The 18572-nt window shown below is 36.9% G+C and overlaps 1 protein-coding gene across 12 annotated transcripts in view; it reads right to left on the bottom strand.

Annotated features, from left to right (window-relative positions):
* Positions 1-18572, bottom strand: part of TJP1 (tight junction protein 1) — a gene marked incomplete at its 5' end in the record, with an annotated part of 251470 nt that overhangs the window by 75344 nt on the left and 157554 nt on the right. For all 12 annotated transcript variants that reach the window (XM_079698942.1, XM_079698946.1, XM_079698947.1 and 9 more), the window contains one exon: positions 14998-15054. In XM_079698942.1, the coding sequence (XP_079555068.1) occupies positions 14998-15054 (57 nt within the window). The remainder of the gene's footprint in view (positions 1-14997; positions 15055-18572) is intronic.

The raw sequence follows: 18572 nt of genomic DNA, 5'->3' as shown, positions 1-18572 counted from the left end.
AAAACTGGACAGCTACATGTAAAAGAATGATATTAGAACACTCCTTAACACCATACACACACAAAAAAAAAAATAGATTAGAGACCTAAATGTAAGACTGGACACTATAAAACTCTTAGAGGAAAACATAGGAAGAACTCTCTGACATAAATCACAGCAAGATCTTTTTTGATCCACCTCCTAGAGTAACGGAAATAAAAACAAAAATAAACAAATGGGACCTAATGAAACTTCAAAGCTTTTGCAAAGCAAAGGAAACTACAAACAAGATGAAGAGAAAACCCTCAGAATGGGAGAAAATATTTGCAAACAAATCAACGGACAAAGGATTAATCTCCAAAATATATAAACAGCTCATGCAGCTCAATATTAAAAAAAACCAAACAACCCCATCAAGAAATGGGGAGAAGACCTAAATAGACATTTCTCCAAAGAAGACATACAGATGACCAAGAAGCACATGAAAAGCTGCTCAACATTACTAATTATTAAGAAATGCAAATCTAAACTACAATGAGCTATCACCTCACACCAGTTAGAATGGGCATCATAAGAAAATCTACAAACAACAAATGCTGGAGAGGGTGTGGAGAAAAGGGAACCCTCTTGCACTGTTGGTGGGAATGTAAATTGATACAGCCACTATAGAGAACAGTATGGACATTCCTTAAAAAACTAAAATAGAATTACCGTATGACCCAGCAATCCCACTACTGGGCATATACCCAGAGAAAACCATAATTCAAAAAGACACATGCACCCCAATATTCACTGCAGCACTATTTACAATAGCCAGGTCATGGAAACAACCTAAATGCCCATTAACAGATGAATAGATAAAGAAGATGTGGTACATATATACAATGGAATATTACTCAGCCATAAAAAGGAATGAAATTGGGTATTTGTAGAGACGTGGATAGATCTAGAGACTGTCATACAGAGTGAAGTAAGTCAGAAAGAGAAAAACAAATATCGTATATTAACGCATATATGTGGAACCTAATAAAATGGTACAGATAAACTGGTTTGCAGGGCAGAAACAGAGACACAGATGTAGAGAACAAACATATGGACAGTAAGGGGGGAAAGTGGTGGGGGGGGTGGGATGAATTGGGAGGTTGGGATTGACATGTATACACTAATATGTATAAAACAGATAACAAATAAGAACCTGCTGTGTAAAAAATAAAATAAAATTCAAAAACTCAAAGAATAAAAAAAAAGAATTTTAAGAATTCAGAAATGAGGCTGACAAAATTCAAGAGTTAATTAGAAATTTTAAAAAGCCATTTTAGATAGGAACACAAATAAACATAATACCATGAAAGAAACAGAAAGTAAAAAAGAAATCTTTCATAAAACAAAAAAGAAATGATTCAGGAAATTTTTTAAAAAGGATTTGAGAGAAAATTACAAATAATGAAGACAGGCAAAAGAGATACAACACACGGATAACAGGAATAGCTAAAGACTAAACTGAAATAGTAGAAAAAAACTAGTAAAACTAAAATTAAACAAAGAACTTTCCTAATATATGTATTTTATATATCCTTCCATATATATATGTTTTGTTTTGTTTTTTGCGGTACGCGGGCCTCTCACTGCTGTGGCCTCTCCCGTTGCGGAGCACAGGCTCCAGACGCGCAGGCCCAGCGGCCATGGCTCACGGGCCCAGCCGCTCCACAGCATGTGGGATCTTCCCAGACCGGGGCACGAACCCATGTCCCTGCATCGGCAGGCAGACTCTCAACCACTGCGCCACCGGGGAAGCCCCCATATATTTTTAGATATAATTGAAACTGTATACTCAAAGGACACAAATCACTGTAGATACCTGAGAATATCAATTCAGAGGAAATGCCAAAATATATTCAAATAAAATGACTAGATTTTAAGGCAGAAGATTCTCTGGCATCTAGGCAAAAAGAGCTATAATTTAAAAAGAAATATAAATTAGACTATCATCACACTTGGGTAGCAACACATTATGCCAAAAATAACATAGTTGAGATACTCAAGGAAAACAATGAGCCATGGATTTTATATCCAGTAAAGCTAATCTTCAAGTATAAAAGGGCACAGAAAAGCTAATAAACATATAAGAAAAACACAGGGAATATTGTTTTTCATGATCCTTTCCTAATAGAAAATAACTTTCTGACAATCAAAATGACAAGAGGCACATGAAAAGGACTGGTGATAAGCATTAAATATACACCTACTTACAGGATTAAACGTGGATTAAAGGGAGAAAGGTTAAATTATATAATAGCTATATGGTCTACACAGAGTAAAACCATTTCTTTAAATGGGGAGAGGAACAGGATAGAATAGAGGAATAGTTAAAAATTTTTAACAGTTTCCAGTAATCAAAATTGACAGTAGTAGAATTATTATTATTGAGGTAATCGTATGCTCTGTACTGGATTTACAAAAGACTAACATGGTGCTTTTCAGAGGGATTTTCAAAAGAAATGGAAAATAATCCATTTTTCTCATATATCTTTACCATAAGAAAATTTTCGGTGTGTCAAAATATAGTTGATTTTTATATGTTTACATGAGAAAATGTCCAAGATAATGGTTTTTATTATGGTGATGGGAGAAGTAGTTTAAAGCAGTATAATATGATCTCATTGATCTGTATGTGCACACACACCACACACACGATTATAGCTTTTGGATGGAATTAAATGCATCAAAGAATTTTATTTTCATTATATTTTGTCCTTTCGACATCACAGGCAGCCATAAGCAACAATAATATGTATTTCTACCTGTGCCTGGTAGTGAAACTGAGTTTATGATAAACAAGAGGCCTGGAATCTGTTCAGTTATTTGCCCAGTTTCACTGGACAGTAGCCATGCCCATTCCTTTACATTTCACTGTAACTGCTTTTGCACTGAGTACTTGCAACAGGGAACATATGGCCAACAAAGCTGAAACTATTTACTATCTGACCTTTTACAGAAAAGGTTTGCCCACTTATCTGTTATAGTATTTCTTGATTCCTTAAAAGATTTTTTAAAAAGGGAAAAAAATTCCTGAAGGTTGACTGTTGATTCATTTGCAGAAATATAACTACATAATATGAATAACCTCTCCTCCAAAGATTTTTCTGTTTCCTTCAAATATGCCCAATTCTCTACTTAAAGATTCTCCCTGCTGCCTTTTTTCTCCTGTTTTTCATGCCAAATTTCTATAACCAACTAACTTAATTCTAACTTTTCTCACCTTATACAGTTTTACTCCTATAGTTTTTGTAGTTTGACTCCTCTCCCCTTCTCCTTCCAATCTACCCTCAACATTCTATGGAAACTATTCTAGTCATGTGTTTTCACAGTGAACACGGGGATCAAAATTTTTTTAAATGGATGGATCCAATTTTTTCAAATGGTTCCTCGGCAATCATTTGTTCAACTTCCTTTCTACAAATGAATTCAGAAGGCCTGGAATCCTATGTGTCACTCCACTACCTGCCAACTAGACCTTAGGTAGGACTTCTCTGTGGACTTGGTCAGAGACATTAGGATTTTATCAAATCTGATAACACTTTAATTCTAGGAGGTCCCAAGAGATCTGAAAGGCCTGTTCAAAATCAGTTAGTGGTAAGCCCAAACTAGTTCAGAAGTCATAAGACCCCTACAGTTTTTCCACTATACCTTGGTAGTTCTCAAAATGTTGTTTAAATGTCTACGACTGTTAGACTGGTTCTTTTTTACCTCCTTCATCAGCCCCTTGGTTACTCACGCTTGTGGCTCTGTTTCCAAAATTATAGCTTTCATTTCTAATTCTTACTCCACTTTCCTATTTCCAGCTTCTTAAAGGACACCTCCAATTGCCCTTCTCCAAACTGTCATTTTCTCCACAAAACTGACCTCACCACCAATGTTCTATACTTAAAAAAAAAAAACAGGGCTTCCCTGGTAGCGCAGTGGTTGAGAGTCTGCCTGCCGATGCAGGGGACACGGGTTCGTGCCCTGGTCCGGGAAGATCCCACATGCCGCGGAGCGGCTGGCCCTGTGAGCCATGGTCACTGGGCCTGCGCGTCCGGAGCCTGTGCTCCACAACGGGAGAGGCCACAACAATAAGAGGCCCGCGTACCGCAAAAAAAACAAAAAAACAAAAACAAAAACAAAAACAAAAAAACAGAAAAAAAACAAACAAAAAGCCAAAATTTTGGCTCCTTCCTTAACAAGGTTACTACTTTTTATTAATTTTATTACATATATATGTAGTTTATGTGGTAGAATTATGAGTTCTGAATTTCAGATATTATATTCCATAAGTATTTCTAATATTTAAAATTAAATTTTACATATAAGTGAAAAGAGCATTATATGATGAGTCCAGAGACCTGTGTCCAAGATGTACCTCTTTGGGACATTTCACTAGAACTTTCTGGGACTCAGTTTACTCCACATGGTTAACCCCTGTTTCACAGAGAATTAAATAAAGGATATGAAACATTCATAATACACTCTATAAATGTACACAATGGCCTTCAACCAGATAAAACAAGCCTAGCTTAGCTTACATGCTTACCTCAGTGTAAATGCTTACCTTCTACCCACCAAACACTAGCCTGGAGCTACTCAACAAATATGTAGGATTCCCCCTCCCTGGCCCCTTTTCTTACAATAGCTTTATTGACATGTAAATCACCTACCGTAAATTCACTCTTCAAAATGTACAATTCTATGTTTTTTGTATGTTCAGAGTTGTGCAACCATCAACACAATCAACTGCATAAAATTTTCATCACCCTCAAATGAAACTCCCTACCCTTTAGCCATCATCCTTGAATTCCCCCATCCTAAAAACCACTAATCTTTCTGTCTATTCACCTGTTCTGACCATTTCATATAAATGGCATTATACAATAATGGTCCTTTGTGACTGCCTTCTTCGAGTTAGGATAACGTTTTCAAGGTTCATCCATGTCACGGCATGTATCAGTACTTCATTCCTTTTCACTGTTGAACAATATTCCATTATATGGATATACCACATTTTGCTTATTCATCATTCATCAGTTAATGGGCATGTGGGTCCTTTACACTTTCAGGCTATCATGAGTCACGCTGCTATGAACAACTATGTTTATTAAGTTATTATGTCGCTATTTGTCTCCATTTCTCTTGGGAATACGCCTAGGAGTGGAATTGCTGGGTCATGTGGTAATTCTACATATGTTTACCTTTTGTGGAATACCTTGCTTAACCACAGTTGGCTCCACCAGCCAACATCCACATCCTCATCAACACCTATTATTGCCTGCTTTTGTGATTACAGCCATTCTAGAGGGTGTGACAGGGTATCTCACTGTCATTTTTGACATATATTTCCCTGATGGTCAGTACTGTTGAGCATCTTTTCATATGTTTATTAAACAGTTCTGTATCTTCTTTGGAGAAATGTTTTTCAAATCTTCAGTCCATTTAAAAAACTGAATTACTTGGTTTTTTTTACTACTGAATTTCTATATTCTGGATACAAGTCCCCTTATCAGATATGTAACTTGCAAACACTTTCTCATTCTGTGGGTTATCCTTTCACTTTCTTGTTGAGAGTTTCCTGGTTTCCTTTGAAACACAAAAGTTTTAAATTTTGATGTGGTCCAATTTTACCTGTTTTCTCTTCTGTTGCTTTTATTTTCAAGATCATATCTAAGAAACCGTTGCCCAACCCAAGGTCATAAAGATTTATTCCTATGATTTCTTCTAAAAGTTTTACAGTTTTCACACTTACATTTAGGTCTATGATCCATCTTAGGTTAATTTTTGTTCTTGGTGTGAAGTAGGAGTCAAAATTCATTACTTTCCATGCTGTTGACCAGTTGTCTCAGTACCATCGGTTAAGACTACTCTTTCCCTCACTGCATTGTCTTGGCACCCTTGTTCCAACTTTACCTCCTATTCAATCCCCTCCCTATTTGAAACACTTAGCTGCTTGCCCTTAGATGATCTCTTAACTAGATACCTTGCTTTCAACATACTTTCTCCATTTGATTTTTTTTTTTTTAGTTTTAGGTGTACAACATATTGTTTAAAAAAACTTCTTTACTGAAGTATAGTTGATTTATAATATAATATTAGTTTCAGGTATACAACATAGTGATACAAGTTTTAATAGATTATATTCCTTTTATAGTTACTATAAAATATTGGCTATATTCCCCTGTCCTATATAATATATCCCTGTAGCTTATTTATTTTATAAATAGTAGTTTGTATCTCCTAACCCTCTACCCCTATCCTGAACCTCCCCCCTTCCCTCTCCCCACTGGTAACTACCAGTTTGTTCTCTGTATCTGTGAGTCTCTTTCTTTTTTGTTATATTCACTAGTTTATTTTTTTAGATTCTGCATATCCATGATAACATACATTGTCTTTTTCTGTCTAATAAGCATAATACCCTCTAGGTCCACCAATGTTGCTGCAAATGACCTTATTTTATTCTTCTGTGTGGCTGAGTAATATTCCATTACATACATATGTACCACATCTTCTTTATCCATTCATCTGTTGATGAACACTTAGGTTGCTTTCATATCTTGGTTATTGTAAATAATGCTGCTATGAACACTGGGGTGCATGTATCTTTACAAATTAGTGTTTTTGTTTTCTTCGAATATATACCCAGAAGTGGAACTGCTTGATCATATGGCAGTTCTATTTTTCGTTTTTTGAGGAACCTCCATACTGTTTTCCATAGTGCCTGCCCTAATTTACATTCTCACCAGTGTACTAGGGTTCCCATATTCCTCCACATCCTCACCAACACTTGTTATTTGTAGACCTTTTGATGATAGACATTCTGAGGGGCCCAAGGAGTCCTGGGGCTGGTGTCACACAGTTGGTGGGTGGGGATGGGGCCCAGGGGATCCCGGGGCTGATGCCCACCCACCAGTGAGTGAAGCCAGGTTCTAGGGCTAGTATTGGCCAACTGGTGGGCAAAGGCAGGTCCTGGGATCTCTGGCTGCAGGGCCCAGGAGTTCCAGAGCTGGTGTGGAACCACTGGTGAATGGGGCTGAGGCCCAGGGGGTGCTGGGACTGGTGCATGCCCACTGGTGTGTGAAGCCTGACCCAGGGCTAGTGCCAACTTACAAGTGGGTGCAGCCAGGTCCTAGGGTGTCTGGCTGCAGGGCCCTGTGGGTCCTGGTGCTGATGAGCTAGAGGGAGGGTTCCACAATGACTCTTGCCAGCACCAGTGTCCACGTGGTAGAATGAGCTCCCCTAATGTCTGCTGCCAATGTCCATGTTCCTCGGGTGCACTCCAGTTGTCTCCTGCCTCTCCAGGAGGCTCTCCAAGATCAGAAGATGGGTCTGATACAGGTTCCTTTCAAATTACTGCTTCTGCCTTGGGTCCCAGAGGGTGTGAAATTTTATGTGCACCCTTTAAGAGTGGAGTGTCTATTTCTCATAGTCCTCTGGGTCTTCAGAAAGTGAGCCCTGCTGGCCTTCAAAGCCAAACATTCTGGGGACACATCTTCCTGGTGCAGGACCCCTGGGCTGGGGAGCCTGATGTGGGGCTCAGACCCCTCACTCCTTGGGGAGAACCTCTGCAATTGTAATTATCCTCCCATATGTGGGTCGCCTACCTGGGGGTATGGGTCTTGACCATGACTCCACCCGTCCTACCCATCTCACTGTGGTTCCTTCTTACTATCTTTAGCTGTAGATCTTTATGCCTCCAGTCTTGCTCATCAATAATCGCTCCATAAACAGGTGTTAATTAATTTTGGTGTACCCATGAAAAGAGGTGAGCTCAGAGTCTTCCTACTCTGCCATCTTGGCCAAGCCTCTCTCTAACTTCTCTCAACCCTTTAATTCTTTAATATAGAAATATTCACTTAATCTTTTTTTTAATTTAAAAAAAATTTTTTTTTATTTTTAGCTGTGTTGGGTCTTCGTTGCTGTGTGTGGGCTTTCTCTAGTTGCGGTGAGCCAGGGCTACTCTTTGTTGCGGTGCATGGGCTTCTCATTGCGGTGGCTTCTCTTCTTGTGGAGCACAGGCTCTAGAGCGCAGGCTCGGTTGTGGCGCACAGGCTTAGTTGCTCTGCGGCATGTGGGATCTTCCCAGACCAGGGCTCGAACCCGTGTCTCCTGCACTGGCAGGCGGATTCTTAACCACTGTGCCACCAGGGAAGCCCACTTAATCTTTCATGTAATTTTTTTTCAGAAAATAGAAAAGTAGAGATGACCAACTCATTCCTGAGTATTTATTCATTTCTCAAAGAATTATAAAAATATGTACATTTTCTAAGGGAGAACATCTGAAACTAAAGAAAGTTGTGGGTATATCATGGGTGGGAGGGGTGGAACACAAGACCCTCTGGATGCAACTACCATCTCAAGCTACAGACTTGCACTTGCCAATACTATAGCCATTATACACACAACTACTGAGCACTTAAAATGTGGCTAGCCTTACCTGAAAGGTGCTGAAATTACAAGATGTGCATTGGTTTTTTAGACTCAGTATGGAAAAAAATAGCTAAGTACAGTATACCAATTTTTAAATATTACATGTTGAAAATGACAACATTTTAGATATGCTGAGTTAAATGAGATCTATCATAAAATTCACCCATATTTTACGTTTTTCAATGTGAAGACTAGGAAAATTTTAATTACATTGTGGTTTGCATTATATTGCTACTAGACAATGCTGCTATTTGATCTCCTAAGAGTGACTTTGTTGAATAGATTGGCCTCCTGTGAAAATAAGTTTTACTGGGCATAACTAAGTACACCAAGCCCTTACCTGGCAAGACACAATATCTGTAACTCCAGGTTATTGCCGAAAGCATATAGTCTCAAATTATCTCGGTCACTTACTACTATTCCAAAAGCTCACTTGGCTCACCTCAAGGAGAATAACTTTCTCTCATTCCTTTGTCAGCATTTCTTAAAAATGTGATGCCAGAGGACATGGCCCTCCATTTCAAACACGCATTTTTAAACATACATATTACGGGTCCCATCCCAGACCAAATGAATCAGAATCTCTGGTAGTTGGGCATGATCCAGTTGATTCCTCTTTACAATTAACCTTGAGAGCTACTACTCTAGATCAGTGGTCAGCAAACTATGGCCTGCAGGCTAAATCCAGCTAGCTGCCCATTGTTGTAAATAAAGTTTTACTGGAACATAGCCACACCCATTTGTTAACCTACTCTACAGCTGCCTTTGCAATACAGCTACAGAGTTGAGAAGTTGTGACAGAGAATTATGGCCTGCAAGGCCTAAAGTATTTATTTATCATATGGTTCTTTACAGCAAAAGTTTGCTGACAGTGCTCTAGACAGTCTAAATTTTATTCTGAACAACTCAGAATACCAAAGGAAAGATATCTGAAAGTATAGTTCTGCAGCCTCGGAAAATGAAGTCAACTGGATTACGCTTTGGCATAAGTTTTGGGCTTACAATGACAGGTCTATTTTTAAAAACCTTCAAAAACGATTCCTGGAGGGATGGTTGTTGAAGACTTCCATTCTGTCATAGTCCCTCTCTGATGAGGCCCAGAGGCAACACAGCTCTGTGTTCCCAGCACAATAGTTAACATGTTTGAAAGCCAAAGAATTATGAACTATATACTCATCTTATCTCCATGTATCTTTTGATGACATTTTTCTGGGCTAGTACCCCCCTCCCTCAGGGCAAAAGAAAACTGAAGCACAAGAAGAACCCAGCTACAGAATGGAGTTTACACTGAGCTTCTTTCTAGACAGGAGTTCCAGACTTGCCTGAGTATTACAACTACCATGATGAGTTGGTGTGACACTTTTAACACATTCAAAAAATCAGATTCTGTTTTCTCAACATTCAGAATCTTTTCCTACTTTGCCTAAGTTCTGTAGTAAATAACCTAACATTTCCCCACAACCGACAAAACCAGGCAAAACTGTAGAAAGGAGAAACGTACTTTAGCTAATTTAATTGTCTTATTTTATTTTCCTTATTTAAAAAGGTATTAGGAAAAAACAAATGTAATGTGATACGGTCAAATTACACCTATGGTCTCAAATGATCTAGCTTCTACCTTAAGAAATCATGAAAAGAAGAGCAACTTAAACCCAATGTAAGCAGAAGACACATTAAGAGCAGAAATCAGTGAAATACAAAGCAGAAAATAAAAAAATATCAATGAAAAGAAAAGCTGGTATTTTGAAAAGGTCAATAAAATTGTTAAACCTCTAGCCAGGCTGACCAAGAAATAAGAGAAGACACAAATTACCAATATCATAAATGAAAATGGGCCACCATTACAGATCCTAAAATATTAAAATAAGAGAATGTCATGAACAATTTTATGTCTATAAATTTGACAGTTTAGATAAAAGGAACTAATACTTTGAAAGATACAAACTACCAAAGTTACCAAAAAAACTCCAAAAGCTAACAAAGAAGAAATACATAACCTGAATAGTCCTATATAAAATTAAAGAAAATAAATTTATAGTTAAAAGCTTTCTCACAAAGAAAACTCCAGAACCAGATGGCTACACTGGTGAATTCTACCAAACATTTAAGGGAGAAATATCTTCAGTTGTACACAAACTCTACCACAGAACACAACAGGGAAGAATACTTCCCAACTGCTTGTTTTGAGGCTGGTAGCTTTCCTTACTTCAAAACCAATAAAAACACAAGGAAAAAGTACTAACCAATATTCCTCATGAACACAGAAACAAATATCTTCATAAAACATTAGCAAATCAATCTGGCAATATATAAAATGAATAATACATCACAACTAGGTAGAATTTATCCTGGGAATGAAAGGCTCTTCAACATCCAAAAAGCAAGAAACTGACGATACCAACAGACTAAAATGAAAACTCGTATGATAACCTCAATCAATACTTACCAAAAAAGCACTGGCAAAATCCAACATCTATTCATGATTTAAAAAGAAAAAAAAAAGCGTCTTAGCAAAGTTAAGTATAAAAGGGAACTTCCTCAACCTAGTAAATAGCAAAACAGAAATACAAGGGAACTTCCTTAACCTCATAAAGGGCATCTACAAAAACCTTACTGCTAACATCATACATAATAGTGAAAGAATGCTTTCATTTAAAATTTGGAATAAGGCAAGGATGCCTGCTTACTGTCCCTATTCAACAACATCCTGGAAGTCCTAGCAAGTACAATAAGGCAAAAAAAAGAAATGAACAGCATATAGATCAAAAACGAAGAAATAAAACTGCCTCTCTTCACAGATGAGATGACTGCATAGAAAAATGCCAAAGAATCTACCAAAGAAGTTCCAAGAACTCTAGAAAACTTAAAGTTCACTATTTAAAAAAAAACAAAAATCAATTGTATTTCTACATATTAATAGACAATCAAAAACTGAAATTTAAAAAAATACCATTTACAATAGCATGAGGAAACATAAAAAATATACTTGACTAGAAATCTAACAAAAAATGTGTAGAATCTGTATGCCGAAAACTACAAAACTGTAATGAAGAGATACATCACATTCATAGTTTGGAATACTCAATACCGTTAAAATGTCAATTCTCCCCAAATTAATCTGCAGATTCAATGCAATCCCAATGAAAAATCCTGGCAGATTTTTTTAATTTGACAAACTTATTCTAAAGTTTATATACAGAGACAAAGGAACTAGTCAAAATAATTAAAAATAATAGTAATAAGTTTGGAGGATTCACACTACCTGATTTCCAACTTAATATAAAGCTACAATAATCAAGGCAGAAGTAACTGGCAAAGGATAGACACACTGATCAATAGAAGAGACTAGGGAAAGACCGACACATATATGGTCACTGATTTCTGACAAAGGGAGAAAGCAATTAAACGAAAAAAGGATAACCTTTTCATAAATGGTTGTTCAAAAAACTGGATATCCGTATTAAAAAAAAATCCCCTAAAAAAATCTTAATACATACAAAATTTAATTTAAAAAAAACAAAAACAAAAAACAAAACAAAACCTTCCAGAAGAAAACAACAGGAAAGATATTTGGGACCTTAGGTTTGGCAGACTTCTCAGATACAAAACCAAAAGCAAAATCAATAAAAGCAAAAACGAACAAATTGGACTTTATCAAAATTTAAAACTTATACTCTGCAAAAGGCACTTAAGAGAAGGAAAAAGGCAAGCCACAGACTGGGAAAAATATTTGCAAAACAATACCTATTAAGGAACTTGTATCCAGAAGATATTCAAAACTCTCAAAACTCAGTAACAACTTCTGTGCACCAAGGGACACAGTTAACAGAGTACAAAGGTAATCCATGGAATGGGAAAAAAAAACATTTATGAGTCATATATCTGATAAGGGGTTAATGACCAGAATATATAAAAACTCCTACAATTCAACAAATAAAACCCAATTTAAAAATGGACAAAGGAACTGGACAGATGGCAAATTTTGTTATGTGTATTTTACCACAGTTTAAAAAAACAGTAAGTATAAAAATTAATAAACAGAAACCTCAATTAAAATAGAGTTGGGGGCTTCCCTGGTGGTGCAGTGGTTGAGAGTCCGCCTGCCGATGCAGGGGACGTGGGTTCGTGCCCCAGTCAGGGAAGATTCCACATGCCGCGGAGAGGCTGGGCCCGTGAGCCATGGCCGCCGAGCCTGCGCATCCGGAGCCTGTGCTCCGCAACAGGAGAGGCCACAACAGTGACAGGCCCGTGAACCAACCCCCCCCAAAAAAAAATAGAGTTGGGAGGCCAGAAGGGGGAGCACTCATACACCGTGCTGTTAGCAGAGCCCAGCAAGAAAAAAGACTTCCTCTTCTTGCCTGCCAAGAACTCAGCCAATGACAGACTGTCACAATTCAGCCAATGAAAAACCACTACACTCTGAACTCTCAATTCCTCCAATGGACTCTGTTAACTACAGCCCTCCCAACTTCCTTTTCCCCTCTATAAAAGAGTTCTATTTTTGCTGGGGTCTTGCACCTGTGTCTTGCAGTGGCTGCAGACCCTGAATTGCAATTCTTTGTTGATCCCAAGTAAACCCATTTTTAAGGTCAATATAAGAAAACAAAAAACCTAATTAAAAATGGGTAAGAGATTTGAACACATTTTACCAAAGAAAATAATGGATGACAAATAAGCACATAAACAGATATTCAAAATCATTAGCCTTTAGAGAACTACAAACTAAAAACAATTCCATTCCTAGGAATTTACCCAAGAGACATGAAAAGCTATGTTCATTCAAAAACCAGTACACTAGAGATTTATTCACAATCACCAAAAACTGGAAACCGCCCCAGGGTATCAAGACTGGATAATGAATAAGCAAATTATTCTACATTCATACAATGGAATACTATTCAGCAATAAGAACTACTGATAAAAGTACATCACAGAAAAATCTCAAGTGCATTAGGCTAAGTGTAAGAAACCAGTCTCAAAAGGCTATGTATTGTATGAGTTCACCTACATGAGAGAAAAAGCAGACATATAGGAACAGAAAACACATCAGTGGTTACTCAGTGCTCAGGGTAAGCGGACTGGGTTAACTACAAATGGCACAAGGGAAAATTTCAGGGTGATGGAATTGTTCTATATTGTCTGAAGTGGTGGTTATATGACTTACATGACTAAATGCATTTGTCGAACTCAGAACTGTACACTAAGGATGAATCTTACTGTGTGTAAATTATACCAATAAAAATAATAAAGGTATTAAGAAAATAAATGTAATGTGGTAAAACACCAAATTATTCTATAAAAACCAGCCAATTAAACATTTATAAGGTATGATGGTATATGTTTAATCTGATTTAAATATGCTATCTATCAGCACATTTCAAACAAATTCAAGCCATACCTTAGCTTTATAAATTAAAAGTTAAGGTTAGTATTATTTAATGATTTCTTTCACCATTTAGGGAGACACAAAAAAGTCTTATCTGAAATCACTGTTTTTTAATAATTAATTTACCCATTGTCTATCATGTGTAGATTCAAAGATTCACGAGATAGTCAGGTGCAGGGTGGTTCAGGAACATGATTTTCCCCCTTTCCATTTTCCTAGTAAGGGATATAGCTGGTAGAAGTAGTAAGTGTAAAATATTTAAATATTCTCTAATCTTTCTGTACATTCTATAAGGAGAAGGGTAATCAGTAGATTCAGCTCTCTTCAAAGGGAGGAAAGGAGAGATTTATGGGAGGCACTACTTTATGTCAAGCATGAGGTGGCATAAGCCCCATTTTTAACACTGAAAACCAATGCTTTAAAGGCAGGTTTGGTCACTTGCTCATTTCTAAAGGGAAGCAGGCAGCAGTAGGATTCAAATTCAGGGCAGTCTCATTTCAGACAAAGCTCTTTTTTTTTTTTTTAAAGCTATTATTTATTTAATTCTTATTCCAGAATTTTCCATCTATTTCTAGTGCCGTGTGGCATGCAGGATCTTAGTTTCTCAACCAGGGATCAAACCCACTCCCCCTGCATTGGAAGCGCAGAGTCTTAACCACTGGATCGCCAGGGAAGTCCCACAAAGCTCTTACTCTTACCAAGCTCACCGTGATTTGCTCTCTGCCCATCTGCAATTGCTTAAGCAAGAGCTTGGCTCTGCATGTTTCAAATCAAGGAGTATCTTTTAAGATTTTATTACTCGCATGACCCTGTTCAATTTTAAACCCCAAGCCTACAATACATACATATTACTCAGAAAAACTGAAACAGTTTACAATTTACACGAAAATATGGTGTCTTTTATCTGATCAAGTTTTTAAAAATAAACCACTTAATTTCTTAAGTCATGATTAAAAACAGCAATATACAAATAACAACCAAAAGGATATATGAAAAAGTAATCATGTTCACTTTTGACCTTAATAAAGAATTTATTGCAACTCTAATTTTAAACAAAGGAATATAGAAAAGTTCTTCCCCTTTCTTCTGGCTTCCTGACATCTGGCTTTCCTCTATTGTTTTCAAAAGCTGCCAGTATCCTGACCTACACACAGATTATTTACTCCAACAGAACTCACCCTGTGAAGTGTCACTGTGTGTTGTTCCCATATAGCTGTTTCCTCCATTGCTGTGTTCTGATAAAGGAAAAGAAAAACAATAATTATCTTTTAAGAAAATGTCTAATAAAGTGAATGAGAACAGCTAGCAAACAAACAGTAAAATACCAAAATTCATACTTTCAATATTAGATACTCTGAAAAGGGCTTAATAATTATAGAAGGTTTTTTGCTTGCTTTTGTTTTTGTTGTAAGAGACAGGAAATTACACACAGGAACTTCCTTTGTTTTTAACTTAATTTGGACAGATGCCACTCTATATTCATTTCATGCCAGCTGAAATCAGTGTTCAAGTTAATTCTGCAACTTTATACTTAACATCAGATAGAAATGAACAGAAGTTGGAATAGTATTTTAAAATATCTAGCGAACAACACATAAAACATTTAAAAGTATTCCTTAACGTTGTGCAAAGGAAGGAAATGTCAAATACCTCTGAACTCAGTAATTATAAATACAAGTATCACAGGAAAACAGATAAGACCATTTGATAGGTTTAGTCAATGGCTGCTTCAGTATCAGTTAAAACATTACTGCTCCACCTAGTTTCAGTTTTACTACAGAATTATATTCAAGCTTTGTTTATAACCCTGAAGAAAAAAAAAGGCTTTTCTAATATACATATCATGCACACATGCCCATGTCACACACAAAAGAAACAAAAAAGAAAAACAAATAAACAATTCCAAACTCCCTGCCCCAAAGAACTGCAATAAAATAAAAGTGGTGCAAGCTCCAATAAAGGTGCTCAAATGTCAGTGTAGTTCAGGTTCTTCTCCTGTCAAGAACTTTTTACTAAAAAGAGAAATAAATCACTATCTAAGAGATAGACACTAAAGAATTCAAAATAAATTTCTTATAAGTTGGGTTAATTGCTCTTGAAGGCTTAAAGTAATTCAATCTCTTTTAATGTTACCATTTTCTGCAATTGGGGTTCCTGAACATATATATCTACAATTTGTTTAAAGGCTTTTTCAGAGGTATCACAAGGTAGGGTAGAAGTGAGAATGCTGAGCACGATGCTTCCAGGACATCACTTGTCACCCAGCCTTATCAATGTCTATTCCACAAATAAGGTTTGTTTTCTACTGCACTGCTGTCACTACCATCATGAGAACATGTCCACCAAGGGGCCCTGGGCCCATTTCTCCTTTCCCACAGCAACTTTAATCGAACATTAATGCCACTTTAGAAAAGGAATCCCTATAAAGAAAGCCTGCTTCCCTAAATACAAAGCAACTAGATTAACTTTCCTGCCAGATGAATAAGAGAGGGAGAGAAAGGATCCCTCTGTTCACTCCCATAGATAAGAACTGTCAACCAGCATTTTGTTTCAATCTTTCAGTCAAGTGCAGCAAAACCTCCTTTTAATGAGACCTCTGCTGGAAACAAAGCTGTTTTGTTTTTAAAAAAATTGACCAGCATTTATGTATTTTTAAAAATACCTCCATCAACGTGACACAGTGATGATATGAGTAATTCTGCTAAACATCAAGAATCCTACTAAAATATACAGGATAAAAATATCTGCAATTGCCAGTTTGTCCAATCTTAGCTGACTTATTAAAAATGAGAACTGCTTGCAGCATGGCTTTAAGCTTGTCTTGCCTTGATCTACTTCTTAAACCAGCAGCACTGCTTCACTACCCTTTTAATTCCTTTCCTATCAGTGCAAACTGAAAGTGATCTGATAACCAAAGAGGACCTCCATAACATATTCTTTGGAATGAAAATTTATCATCCTCCATATGGTTTTAATGGCCACACAATTTACTATCTAGTAAAAGAATACGAATCAGGGCTTCCCCGGTGGCGCAGTGGTTGAGAGTCCGCCTGCCGATGCAGGGGACACGGGTTCGTGCCCTGGTCCGGGAAGATCCCACATGTCGCGGAGCGGCTGGGCCCTTGAGCCATGGCCACTGAGCCTGCGCGTCCGGAGCCTGTGCCCCGCAACGGGAGAGGCCACAACAGTGAGAGGCCCGCATACCGCAAAAAGAAAAAAAAAGAATATGAATCAAATGAGGAAATTCATTTAATGTGAAGGAAGGAAAAGCAGATTATGAAACGGCTTGTATATTGTTATCCTTTGTTTGAACGTGAATATGAAAAGAAAGGCTAAAAGGATATACAAAATGTTAACACAGATCATCCTCAAAGTGAAGGGATTATGGGTAATATTTTTTTCATTAGGTTTTTTTTTTTTTGCTTTCCTTTCTCCATTCCCAGTCAGAATAAACTGCCAAAATATTTTAAGCCACATTCATCAAATCCCGCCTGAAACTTCAAATATCTATTTTTAACTTTGCTTTTAGGAAAAATCAAGTAATATTTAAGATTATTTTATGTTTTATTGTTAATTATAAAAAAGTATCCCGTTAGTAAGGGATTTATAGAATAAGGTCTTAATGTACAAGCTTCTAGTACAATAAGAAATTTAGATTATTTTGTTTATATAAGGGGAAAAATAAAAATACTAAAACAATTGTTCTCAGCATTCCAATCAAAATTAATGTTTCTTCAGAAAAGTACACAACTCAACCAACTCAATGGCTTCCGCAAAATGGGTAATACAATAGCTCCCTTCTCTGTTAAAGCAAAACACAGCATTATTAGCTTGATTTATCAGAAGGGAGACCAATGTGCAAGAAAGAAGCTGAGAGAACGAAACATCAAAAAGGGTGGTCAGTTAGGCTCTTAACCTGTGCACTAAAGCAACTGAATCCATAATATAAATAAGTTGTTATGCCTTGCTGATCCTAATCACTTAAAACACACACACAGAGAAAAGTGTTACTAGTTTAAACCATGGACCATTCCATGTCTCTCCACTCTCAGGCCTTTGGTTTCCCTTCAGTGGCAAAAGCAGCAAAATTGTATCCATGGTTGTTTATATAACTAGGCAGACTTTATGAGGAGTTCTGAAGGAACTGAGAATACAAATACAGTAAAATATAATGGTAGAATCTTAGATGATGGGATTCAAGTACCCACTGTAATTTTTTCAACTTTGCTATGTTTGAAAGTGAACATAAAATGTTGGGAGGTGGTGAGAGGAGATTCTTATTAAATCACTCAGAAACTGAAGGCCAGAACAGATATAAAAAACTTTTAGTACCACTAAATGTGATACTTTAGAAATTTTGATACTTTAGATTTTAATGCTAAAATTTTGATACTTTAGAAAAAGGAGAAAGGGGATTTCCTTTGAAAGAATACCTAAAAAAACAAGTGGCCTCTGGGGTGGAGAAAGAGAAATTGGGGCAGGGAGGTAGGGAATCTTACATTTTCACTGTGAGCCCTTTTGTAATGTTCTATTATGTTCATCTACTACTTACTCAAATAATTTTTGAAACATCATCCTTATTGTAAAATTGCTTACTTGTCATTTTTCTTACAGGAAAAAAAAAAGCAGAATGCATAACTGGCAGAAGGATTTTCTGGTAAATGAATAATCTCATTCCCAAAACATTTAGGCTTGTGGGGAGACCGCAAGTAAAAAAGTGTCACTCCTCTAAGAATGATTACAGCACTATCCT

Source organism: Hyperoodon ampullatus (assembly GCF_949752795.1).
Source record: "Hyperoodon ampullatus genome assembly, chromosome: 3".
In the NCBI taxonomy this organism is placed as follows: domain Eukaryota; kingdom Metazoa; phylum Chordata; class Mammalia; order Artiodactyla; family Ziphiidae; genus Hyperoodon; species Hyperoodon ampullatus.
The sequence above is the reverse complement of the archived record's forward strand: the minus strand, read 5'-3'. Positions and strand labels throughout refer to the sequence as shown.